The sequence below is a fragment of the Panthera onca genome, chromosome D4, assembly GCF_046562875.1.
Source record: "Panthera onca isolate mPanOnc1 chromosome D4, mPanOnc1 haplotype 2, whole genome shotgun sequence".
Taxonomy (NCBI): Eukaryota; Metazoa; Chordata; class Mammalia; order Carnivora; family Felidae; genus Panthera; species Panthera onca.
This window is the reverse complement of record NC_138351.1, coordinates 5,966,003-5,978,484: the sequence shown is the minus strand read 5'-3', so window position 1 is coordinate 5,978,484 and position 12,482 is coordinate 5,966,003. Positions and strand designations below refer to the sequence as shown.

Here is a 12,482-nt window from a genome sequence, read left to right as displayed (position 1 = left end):
TCCGAGCTGTCAGCACAGAGCCCGATGCGGGGCTCGAACCCACAAACCGAGAGATCATGACCTGAGCCGAAGTCGGACGCTTAACCCACGGAGCCACCCAGGCGCCCCAAGACATTTTTAAAGCGTGTAATCCTACGCCATAAAATTCAAACTAGGAATCACAAGGATGTCTACTTTGAAAGAACGTTTTACATTTAGTCTAATGCCTTTCACAAAAAGGCCGACATTAATAATTTCGTTTTTAAAAGTTATTCAACACAAAGCAAGCGACGCCCAAAGCAATCTGCAACACAGCAGGTCACAGGTGACAGGCAGGTGCAAAGGGGACCCTGCAGAAGCTACTCTGAAGAATTCTGTATGTGGAAGCCAAGCCTTTTAAAGACTCTAAAAGGAAGTGGGGGGAAGAACCTTGGGTCTATTACTTCCAAATTGTTGGAGCAATTCTATACTTTTATATTCAAAGTCTAATTTTGACTTAAGGAGAAAATTTCAACTTGAAATCTGTTCAGTTGAGACGTTTTTGTCAGTGAATATGTCCCTTATGAAGTAGTTTTGAATGAGCTGGGTTTTTTTCCGAAATCAACTCAAAAAAGTGGATTCTCATGACCTCCAGTCCTCTCCCCAAAATACCCTTCCAGGCTTGGGAGGGTCACCGATGATATGTCCTCAGGGTTATTTCGTTTATTTTTGCTTAGAGAATCTTCCAAAATCGTGTAAGTGTCAACCCCCAAAACAGCCAGCTCTGTTCTTGCCTGTCACTTTGTGCTGACAGTCACCATGGACTTTGCAAGTTTTCTGGAGAGAAGATGTTTTTGTTTTCCCTCTGCTTCTGAAAAGCACCTTCACCTCAGTATTTCTGGGAAGTGTATTCAAATACTATAACTAAGGATCTATTTACTAGTTTGTGGAAGGCTCTTTCCAAAAAATTCTCAGCTCCAGTTCTCGCTAAAACACACATCCCCATATTCTGGGCTCATTTTCCCCAACACGTTTCATTGCATCGAGAATGGGTTCCCCATTCACCTGCTCCACGGGCACACCCTCTGACACCCTAGGCTGATTAACTTGGAAGACTGGACTCACTCTAGACAAGCACTGAGCATGCTATTAAGGCAAAGAAAAGCCTGAGCCTATTAAAATACTGGAAGGATTTTAGTCCGTAATAGCCAAGGCGAAATTTCTTTGTCGACTACCTTGAGCCTCTTAGCACTCATGACATTACTGGAAGATTGAGTAGGCTCAGTTAGCAATAAAGAATTTTGATGACACTTAGCAAATAATTACAAAGAATCTGCGTCCACTATTTCTGAAAAACAAAACCCTCGAGAAGAGATATATGACAAATACTTTGCTTAAATAAGTGCTCGTGATTTCATACTTCTTAGCAACTGTAGCATTATGTCCAGTCACCCAGTCTGCATGCATATATTTTTATACCAAATTATTAAGGTTAATCATGTCACCAAGTTAGGATAATTCATATACTTCAACGGTCTCACTATTATATCAAACTATGTATGTTATTCATATTACAAAAGGATACTATTGGACGATAATTTCTATCACGGGATTATATGAATGCACTTTCATCAAAGAAGATACAGTAATGCTTCTGCACATAAAGAAGCTTAGGCTCGAACGAAGAAAGGGTTCAACTCTGGTACAAATCTTCAAATTGAGGTGTTAACGTGTTTATCGCTTAGATCAAACACTAGGTAGTTGTGAAGGTCACGGGTTTGTTTCCCACGCTGGCAAACAAAATGGGCTCGATCCACACCCCCTTTCATGGTCAGAGACCTCTCTGGTCTAGGATTTAATGGGGAAGAGGACAGGTGTCAATATAGAAAAACAAATTTACATTATCACCCCTACAAGGGCAATTCAAAGTGTATACCCCACCTGCAGTGGGCCAGAAATAGATCTTTTTTTTTTTTTTTTCCTTGAAACGAGAAGGGTGCTTTTGACAGGGGAAGGAATCACAAGGAAGCTTCTAGAGAAAATTACAAGTACTGAGATTTAACGAAGGAAGAACAAGTCAGTCATACTCACTAAACTGAATCCCGGGATCTGTAAAAATGTCATCATTTATATCACAAATAATCACCATCAACGAATGAAGTTTCTAACATATGCATCTGTCCTTATTCAGTGGAGATGGCGGGGGGGGGGGGGGGGGGAGGGGGAGATCAGCTATCAGCCACAGCTTGTACCTTACTTACACGGGGAAAATAATTCAGCTGTACATTAACTTTGACTTGTGTTGTTCCTAAGTGGGCAGGGGGTGAACGTTACCCCTCAGACTGAGGTGCAATCCGGGAAACAGGCTTACAACACTAAATACACAATCAAAATGTTGACATTTTCATATTCAGATCATATCTCTTCTGCCTCCAGAAAGGTCTTGAAATTCATAAAGGAGTCATGGATTTACAAGAATAATTCTAAAACAGAGAGCTATTGCCTTCTTCCATTTGTGGCGCTTGGGAAGAATTAAAGGAGGCAACAGCCTACATAACAACTTCTAGAAAGCAGGGCTCTAACTTGGAAACCTGTATTACAACCTCCCTCTTGAGTTATTTCAGAGGACAGATCACATTAGAACACTCTCGTCTTGACTTGGGACAGAGGGTTCTAAAAGGCAGACTAGACAGATGTTCACATTTTTTTTCTAAATATCAAGTCCGTGGCCATATTTTGGAGGAGGCAGTTCATTCCACTTGCTTTATCTTCAAAAAGACGGAGAATACAGAACAAGAAAACAAGCCCATGGTCATGGCCATTTAGAAACATCTTCCCTCCAGTGTGTCATTTCCTGATTTAAAATTTCTTGAGCAATGTTGATGTTCGCCATTTCTTGTTCGTAGCTTAAATCCCACACTGCTGGCAAACTCCTCTCTAGAATTTCTCAAATGATGGGAAAGAACAAAACAAAACAAAAAAAAAAAAAGACCCCTCTGCCTTGATTTAGTGATAAGAGATTACAAATCCATGTTTGATGTACCCTGCTTGCACACACATCGACCACACACTTCCCAAATATGCTGGAGTTAAAGAAAAACTGAATCCGGCAAATTAGCTAATTCAGGCATGAGATTCATTCACCATTTCCGTCTACCGCTACACATGATGCCAAAGGGGATTACTGGGAAATTATCAAACGCCATCTGGGTGGGCCCCTGTGAATCTTCAAAGTCATTTAAATATATACTTGACCCTTGAAGAGGGTCATCTTTGTGGCGATCCCATCAAGGACTTGAACTTTAGTTATCTAAAATGTCCTTAGCACAGAGAAAGACAGATACCGTATGTTTTCACTCTTATGTGGATCCTGAGAAACTTTAACAGAAACCCATGGAGGAGGGGAAGGAAAAAAAAAAAAAAGAGGTTAGAGTGGGAGAGAGCCAAAGCATAAGAGACTCTTGAAAACTGAGAACAAACTGAGGGTTGATGGGGGGTGGGAGGGAGGGGAGGGTGGGTGATGGGCATCGAGGAGGGCACCTTTTGGGATGAGCACTGGGTGTTGTATGGAAACCAATTTGACAGTAAATTTCATATATTGAACAAACAAAAATAAATAAATAAATAAAATGTCCTTAGCAATGCAGATTTACATAGGTTCTTTAATTTATGGAACTTTCGATAAGAGTCCCAAATACACCTAAGTACACGAGGCTGAGAGGCCAAAAAAACCAGCATCAACATCTGAAGAGTCACCCAGAGACTCAGTCCCAGGGGGACTGAGCTCGGGACACATCCAATTCAGACATGGGAACCTGCATGGATAATCAGTCACAGAGCACCCCAGAGCAGGTGCCTTGTAAGAAGGACGCTCTGTGTGAAAGAACACGATACCTACGTGGATTTCAGGGAATAAAATACTAAGTGAAAATAAATACCACTGATCTTGCCGATAGGCTGCAACCACCACTAAGGAGCCGGCCCTCTGCTTTCTCTCCTGGGAAGGATTTTCGAAGCCACGTTTCCTTGAAGTGGGAGTGACCTCCGGTGACTTTGTAATGGTACCTCAGAGTAAGTATACTGAGTTATTCTCCAATGTACGAATACCAGCAAATCACTTAGTACTAGTCATTTTGAATTTCTCAGCACAATAACAAGTGCTCTGCCGAAGGATTTAAGGATTTGATTGTATGTAAACGCCCCCGTTTTAATTAATTCAGAGCAGTTGTCCCACCAAGCTAAATTAAAATTGTGTCTGAAACGCGGGGCAGTATCTGCTTCAAGGAGATTAAGGCTCATTTTGAGGAGTGACTCACACACGACATGGCATTAAATAAGCTGATACTAGACCGTGACACCGCAAAACCTTCACAGCCCCGCGGCATCCGTGCACGAATGGGCGCGAAGGTAACTTTACCTGCAACGCTTCCCACTTTAGCCGGCTTCCCAGTGAGGACAGAGGTGGGGCCCCAAGAGCTAAATCCGGATACCCAGCAGCAAAGTCGGTTTCTGAACACGCCTGCTAGCACTTTCTTGAAATGTATTACTAGCTTGTCCGGAGCCCTACACCTGATTTTTTTTTTTTTTTTAATTTTCTTTACACGGATGGGACAGGAAGGGAAGGGGGGCGAGGGGGAGGACAGAGAGTTCCTTAAAATCCATCAAGGCAAGAAAAGCCCTGGATGGAGAGAGATGTCAATCTGAACAACACTCCTCAAACTTCTCCTGATTTCCAGAGTCAGATACCGCGAGGCGGGCTAGCAAGCATCTTTCGAGGGGGCTCAGCGGCAGCTAGCCCGGGACCCAGAGGCTACCGTAGCCTCAGGGAACCTACAAAAGCAGAAACACGCACGTCACCACACACAAGCAGGTGCACGGATGACAGGAGCCTGGAAGGCAGGCTGTCTCTCCCTTTACCTCGCGAGGGGTCCGGCTTCCCGGAATCCCGGGGACCCTCCAAGGCAGGGTGGGCGGCGCCGCGGCGCCCCGAATTCCGCAGAGCGCCCACTGCAAACGTGTGCGCTAATGCAGGACCCGCCGCTTCGCGCTGACACGCTTCCTCCCCAACGCCTGTACACCGCAAGGAGATAAATGACCACGCCGGCCTGCTGGCCTCCCCTCCTCTGAAGCTATTCTCCCGCCGGACTCTCCGCGCCTCGGTATTCTCATGCCCGCTGCAGGTTTTACTAAAAACTTGAGCTTTCTCAGGGAAGATTCAGCTCGCCGGCAAAAAAAAAAAAAAAAGTCAAACACAGGCTTTTGCTGGATCTCAGACTTGGCAGGAGGGAAAATGCAAGAGAAACCTTCCTATCTTGGCGCTGGTACTTGGAGATTTTTTTTTTTTTTTTTTTTTTTTTGGAATGCCTCCTTTTCCCAAACACGCCAGCGCTGCCATCTGCAAACACTCGTTACTAATAAAAACACAAATTCTAAGTTGTCAACGCAAGTTGGAAAAGATGTGCCGTACTCACAAGGGCTCCCTGCCACCGCCGTGCTCCACGGCCGAGCAGACAAAAGAAGGAGCATCCCGAGGACGGCGCCCGCCGCACGGTCCATGGTCCCCCCGCCCCAGCACCCGAGGCGTCCGGCAGCCGCTCCGCGCGGGCCTCTGCCCGCTCGCTCCCGGCCGGGGTCGCGCCGCCGCCGCCGCCGCCGCCGCTGCCGCCGCCGCTTCCGCGCTCTGCGCACCCGCGCGGCCGCCGGGCGGGCGCCCCACCTGCGGCCACACCCACCCCCGCCCTCCCCGCGCCCGCGCTGCGGGCTCGCGAGGCCCCGGGCGCCCCTGGCGGCGGCGGGCGGAAGTGCGCTCGCTGCGCGGCCGGCCTGCCACCTGCGCGGGGCGGGGGGAGGGGGGAGGGAGGAGGAAGAGGAGGAGGAGGAGCGGGGCGCGGACCGCGGGGGGCGCCGCGCGTCCGCGACTCCCAGCGCCTTCACCTGCGGGGCGTCCCCTTTCCCGGCGACCCGCAGTCCGAGGGGGCGAGCGCCACCCGCGTGATGCTGCTGCAGCCGCCGCCAGGCACTGAGCGTTCGCCCTGACGCCAGGAAAACTGCCTTTTCTTTATGTTTTTTCTTTTTGCTGTTGTTGTTTTGTTTTTTTTAGTAGAAAAGATGAACTTAGGAGAGAAATAACGAATCGGGTTGGGAGAGACTATTCACACGCATTGCAACTATTGGAAAGAAGATTTCTTGTTTTCTGAACGCATTTCATGATTCGCAGTGAAAACACCCTAATGAACTCCATATTCGTGTATCAGATGGTCGCGTCGAACCCTCTAAACTTTGGCAGGGATGGATGGCCAGTCAGAGCGCAGTAAGGGGGAGAACAGGAAAATGTATCTATTTTAAAAGTGTACCCCCCACCCCACTTCCGCTGGAGCGTCAGCATTGTAATTATGTATATTCCTGCCTGGGAATCGGAGGGCTACGACCAGCAGCAGGTCGATACAACCATAAACTGGCATCCTGATGGAAGGAATGTTGTTCCAAACACGATCGCAGAAGTGACCTGATACCAAGGAGGTGAAAGGAATAGATTTCGTTGAAAAATGAAGTTATTTTGAAATAACTTGTATCTACTGTAGCTGTGTTGCTTTGCACTCAGATTGTCTCATAACAATCCCCAAAGGGGACATATTTTTTTATTTTTATTTTTATTTTTATTTTTTAAATGTTTTGTTTATTTTTGAGACAGACGGAGAGAGAGCAGGGGAGGGGCAGAGACAGGGAGACACAGAATCTGAAGCAGGCTCCAGGCTCCGAGCTGTCAGAGCCCGGATGAGGGACTTGAACTCACAAACTGTGAGATCATGACCTGAGCCAAACTCGGATACTTAACCGACTGAGCCACCCAGGCGCCCATGGGACATATTTTTTTTAATGATAGAATATTAAAGGAAAAGTATCTAAAAGTCGGGGGTGGGGGGAGCTTCAAAGCATAAAGACCGAACGAAGCCAGATGGCCCACGGAGAGAGAAGGATTTCAAGACTCGTGACTTCAAAATCCGTTGCCAGATTAGCGGTTACTCCCTGCAACGGCCATCAGAAGGTGTAAATCCAGGAGTGGCAGCCCGGCATCACCGGGATCAATACTCTCCTACAACTGTGATCAGACTCCCCGCAAATGTGCTGAGATTGGAAAACAGGCTCCAGGCATTCTTGTACCTTCCGGAGTGATCAGAATACAAAGGGAACTTTAACCTTTAGCAGAGCCCCACCTGCCTGACCACGAAGCAAGCAGAATAGGTGATTTCATTATTCTTATTTTGCGGCCTGGGAAACAGACAAAAACAAGACATAGAAAATGTGAATAGCTTTGGCAAAGTCGAAGAATTAACAGCCAGAAGTGCTGAGAATTAGACCCAAATATAGAGCTTCGGATCCCAACTTTACAGGCTTGTGCAGCCCACGTGGGCCCCTCCCTGAGAATCCAGAACACCTCCGGCCCACCCCAGCTGAAAGGCAGTGGCCAGTGGCGGGAAACACTGACCGCAAAGCCTGTTCAGCAGGTGTATTCGGAAACTTGCAAAAGCCACAGGCAGTGGAGTGACCTTCATTCATTCATCAGACACTTCTCCAGGGCCCCCTGGGGTCCTGGGACGAGAACATTGTATTTCTAATTTTGTAAAGCAAATATAAATTAACTATTTACATTCAGGATGTAATGTATTTTTTAAACAACCCAGAGACCAAGCCGTGTGTGTGTGTGTGTGTGTGTGTGTGTGTGTGTGTGTGTGTGTGTCTAAATAAATGGTCACAACATTCCTTTGAAGTCAATACTATGCCCATTTAACAAATAGGCTGGACCTCAGACAGTGTAAGAGGAGTGTCCAGGGTCACTCAGCAGGTCAGGAATGGAGGCCAGGAGCTCTGGAAACACCTCACAGAGAATCGGTGTCTCTGTAACAGAAAAGTTGTCACCCTGTGAACACTGTACTCAGGGATTCACAGGAAACCCATGTAGAATGCATTAGTAATCACCTCAATAATTGATGCCGATAAAGCCCAAAAGGACAGTGATGGTGAATCACCTGAGCAGGCCTTAGGATGGGTTTTTACAAGTCAGAGGAGACCCAGCAAACGCAGGGAGTGAGGCCCCTGGGTGGGCTTCACCCTGAAGGTGCACAGCACTGGACTGTTAACGAAAATTCAACTGAGCAAATTTTAAAGCCTCTTTGACTTTTTTGATCAATCCCAGAACTGGGCCGCATCTATCCCATCTAGCAAGTGGAGGGGAATTCCAAAGGGCTATAGGAAGGAAAAGGTTTTTAGAGAAAGGCTGAGGAAGTCATAAGCAGAAAAAGAAAAAGAAAAAAAAAGAAGGATTATTTTGGGTGACGTCATCTTCCTTTAGGCGGATTACTTCATCTTCCTTTGGGGATTGGAGAGGGCCCATAGCACAGATTACCTTATTACCTTATTAATGCTGACCAGAAAAGTCCTGGTTGAAAGGGAGGTGGAAAATTTAATTAGGTTAGATATCAAGCCCCAGTTTGATGGCTTGGCCTAGCCTAAGTGACTCCATCTGGGGCTTGTGGTTTTCTTTTTAACAGAATGCCGGACTGGACATCAGCACGGGGCCATCGTATGGCCTCCCAAGACAAGGGGGACATCAGGTGAGGAGGGTTCATACCACACACAGTCGTACCCAAAGCAGAGACCTGCTAGCCTGGGGCCCAAGTGGTTTCTCGGTTCGTCTCTTCAGTAGGCGAATTAGTGGCCCCTGGGAGCCTCAGCATCCTCGTCTGTCTGGTAAGGTTTTCATGGTCCCTCCACAGAGGACTGGTCCACGCATTCAAGGAGAAAGTGAATGGCGAGTTCTTAACATCATGCCAGTCGAGAGGGCACTGGATCAGGCAGGCCTGATGCTCCAGGCGTGGAGCTCTGGGCTCCAGGGAGATAGGTAGGGCGCCTGCCGGAACACCACCAAACACCGGAAGCTAACTCGGTCCATCCCTGACCCATGTCCCTAGCTCTTTGCTATTCTAAGCAGGAAAGACAAGGGAAAAAATGTGGAGACGTAATCTGGCACGTTTCTAGAGCTGATGATTCAAACCCACAAATCGCGCCCGCGGATACGTGGCTGCAGTCAGAGGTTATACGAAACACAAGAGAGAAATTGATACCAGCAGGAGTCACAAACAAATGACGAGGAAGGAATCCACTGCTGATGTCCAGGAGTACGTGTACACTCAGGTAGGAAACTGCAGACGGGGTGCCTGTTCTAAGTGAAACTGAGCCCATAGCATTTCCTGACCAACGTCCTCTGTCTTCCCTGCACAGCCGGGTCCACTGCATCCTGGAGCAGAGGAAGGACCAACTTTCCTGACCGGAGTGAAGACCCTTCTCAAGGCTCGCCACAGATTAGAACGAGATTCCATTCATTCCCCTCTTCATTCGGCAATTTTTTCCCTATGAATTCTGATTTCCGCATGTTTTATTTAAATCTAGAAATACATTTAACTTTACTCTCATAATGGGAACGGATTTGTCATTAAATCCTCTGAAAGTTAGAATACTGTGAATAAAATATAATAGTATTTCTATTAGGAGTAATTTTTCCCATAAGCCCCTGAGCAACAAATCCTGAAGAACAATTATCGAGAGACAGACTCCAGCGAGAATAAATGTCACATGTGTGATATAGGACACACTGCACAGCGTCTTTTCAGGTTCTCTCTGATGAGCTGTGTTCCCTATAATTAGTCCTTGGAAAGCAGAGGTTTTAACAGCCAAAGGATTATGCATCTGATGACATAAATCTCGGCTACAAGAATAGTCAACCTCATATTTCTTACACATTCAGCCTGTTTCAACCCAGTAGGACTTTTTGCGACCAGCACCGGTATCCAAGACAACCCAAAATAAGGCACCGTTAAAGAACTTGACATATAAAAACAATACTACACGGCATTTCCCAAAGGGCATTAGGGAACATTCCACATGATGGCTTCTAGGTAATCACACACCCTTTCCCTGACATTCTGGCTTGGATAGAATCAGAGAAGCTTAACAAGTTAAACTGGAAGGGGGCCTGGGTGGCTCAGCTGGTTGAGTGTCTGACTCCTAGTTTCGGCTCAGGTCATGATCTCACGGTTCTGGGCTGACGGTGCGGAGCCTGCTTGGGATTCTCTCTCTCTCCCTCTCTCTCTCTCTGCCCCTCGGAGTCAGCTGGCCAGCAGTCCACCCAATTCAAACATTGCACGCTCCAGTGCCAATCCTTGTACATACCCACTGATGGCAACAGGCAGGGCGCACCCTTGAGGAGAGACAGGAGACCCTGGAATCTCCTTCAATCACGACACGCGGGCGGATACACTCATGGGATCGATTACATGAGTTTCCACAGACATTTCTCTTTTCCTTTAAAAATAAAATGAGATGCATTTGTACCTTTTGAACCAGACGTCTAATTTTATGGGAGGCATGAAAGGTAATTGGGTTTTTTCCTCACTTCTTTAGGGATAGGAGGAAAGAGGCGGGGTGGAGTGTATCTGAAAAAGTTGTGGTTTTTTGGTTTTTTCACTTAACATTGAAATCAACACGTGATCCTGACATAAGAATCTTAAGAGCTCTACTTGAAGAGGCACGATTTCTAAATATAATTTTATACATCCAGAATCTAAATGATACCTCTTCCAATGTAGGAAGCAAAAATAAATAAATAGGTAAATAAATAGGTAAATACATAAACAAACAAATAAATGCATTTGGATTGAGAGATCTGGAGCTTTTTGCCCAAAAACAAAATGCCGTTTGAGTAGAAACTGAAAGGGAGTTAAAAATTTGTATGAGTTTAGCTGTTAAAATTGGTAGGCTTCATGGTGAAAAGCTAAAGAAACCCTTTTTCAGAAGTAGATACTTCATCTCTAAATCGTGGCCACCTCAAACAAGTTAAGAAGAATGTAAAAAAGAGGAAAGAGAGAAAGAGAGAAAAGCAAAGAAAATGGGGTCTGCGTGAAGTTTTATTACAGGGTAGGACAAGTAATAATATCACCCTGAGCATCCAATTCCAGGTACAAAACTTACTTTCTAAATTTGGTCGAGAATAAAATTGGCCTTAGTCTCCATGTGAAAATCTACCAGAAGGCACTGAGCTGTTCGCAGAGACGATGTGCACCATGTTTTATTTGCCGTAGTCAATAAGCATAAGGTTCGTGCTTCAGAGAGAAAGCAGCATGAAAATTGTTGCATTCTTTTCTCCTTTTAGGTTAATACTCGGATAAGACATTGTATCAATTTCACCATCTTTTTTTTGGAGGGCGGTGGGGGGGGACGGGGGGATAAAGGGCTTAAAGTCCCGAAAGGATGTTCGTAAATGCCATTTATGTTGATTTGATCACTGGTGAAGAAAGGGGACCATTTGTGGTCAGTCTGTATCTGACCCTTACTTTGACAATAAAGCACGTCCCAAACTGTGCAGAATTGGAAAATGTTGAAACTCACCACGCAGAGATCACACTCACAAGATGGCTATAATTAAAAAAAAAAAAAAAAAAAAAAAGAGAGAAACGATCATAAATGTTGGTAAAGATGTCCAGAAGCGGGAGCCCTTATACAGTGCTGGAAGGAATGTAAACTAGAGCAGCTTCTTTGGAACGAAATCCGGGGGTTTTTCAAGTGGTTAAACGTGGAATTACCACGATACAGAGCAGCGTGGCTCCCAGCGACATATGCAAGAGAAAACATGCCCACGCAAAAACTTGTACACGAATGTCTATACCAGCATTATGCACAGTAGCCAAAAGGTGGAAACAACCCGAAAGTCCATCAACACGTGAGCGGATAAATGAAATATGGCTGCGACATACAATTAAATACTATTCAGCCTTTAAAAGGGAGGATATTCTCATACACACTCCGACCCGGGTGAACCTTGAAAGCATCACGCTCAGTGAAAGAAGCCGGTCCGAAAAGGCAAAACGTGACATGATCCCGCTTCTATAGGGCACCTGGAAGAGACAAATGCAGGGACAGAACACAGAGTAGTGGTCACCAGAGGCTGTGGGGAGGGAGGATGGGGAGATGATGTTTAATGGACACAGAGCTTCAGCTGGGGAAACTGACAAAGTTCTGGGAGGTATAGTGGTGAGGGTTGCATTGTGCATTGTGAATGTAATGCCATTGAATTTTATGATTAAAATGGTGAATTTTGTGTTATGCATAGTGTATCCCAATTCTTTAAAAAAAGGAAGAAAATATAGCTTCGTTAGATACAGAAGTTGTAACCTTAGGAAGATTTACAGATCTTAATTTGGATTGATTGTGGCTACAAAAATGCCGACTGGAGAAAAAATGCTAATAAAGGATTCGTGCGTACTCCAACATAGAGGGGCTTTGAACACATAAGTGAAAGTCAGCCGCGAGGACTGTATATTACATGGGTCCATAGATATGAACTTCCCCAGAAAAGGCAAATCCATAGAGACAGAAAGCAGACAAGCTATTGCCGAGGGCTGGGAAGGGATAGAAGGATAACATCTAAGGGGAGTAGCTATTTTCAGAGTACTCTTTTTGGAGTAACGGAA

General features: G+C 45.8%; 1 protein-coding gene and 1 long non-coding RNA gene across 3 annotated transcripts in view; both read right to left on the bottom strand.

Moving 5' to 3' along the window:
- Positions 1 to 5,643, bottom strand: part of LOC132663702 (contactin-associated protein-like 3) — a 193,680-nt gene extending 188,037 nt beyond the window's left edge. For both annotated transcript variants that reach the window (XM_060610214.3, XM_060610215.3), the window contains exon 1: positions 5,430 to 5,643. In XM_060610214.3, the coding sequence (XP_060466197.1) occupies positions 5,430 to 5,514 (85 nt within the window). In that variant the 5' untranslated portion in view covers positions 5,515 to 5,643. The remainder of the gene's footprint in view (positions 1 to 5,429) is intronic.
- Positions 1 to 12,482, bottom strand: part of LOC145713007 (uncharacterized) — a 445,152-nt gene that overhangs the window by 361,621 nt on the left and 71,049 nt on the right. The window lies entirely within an intron of this gene.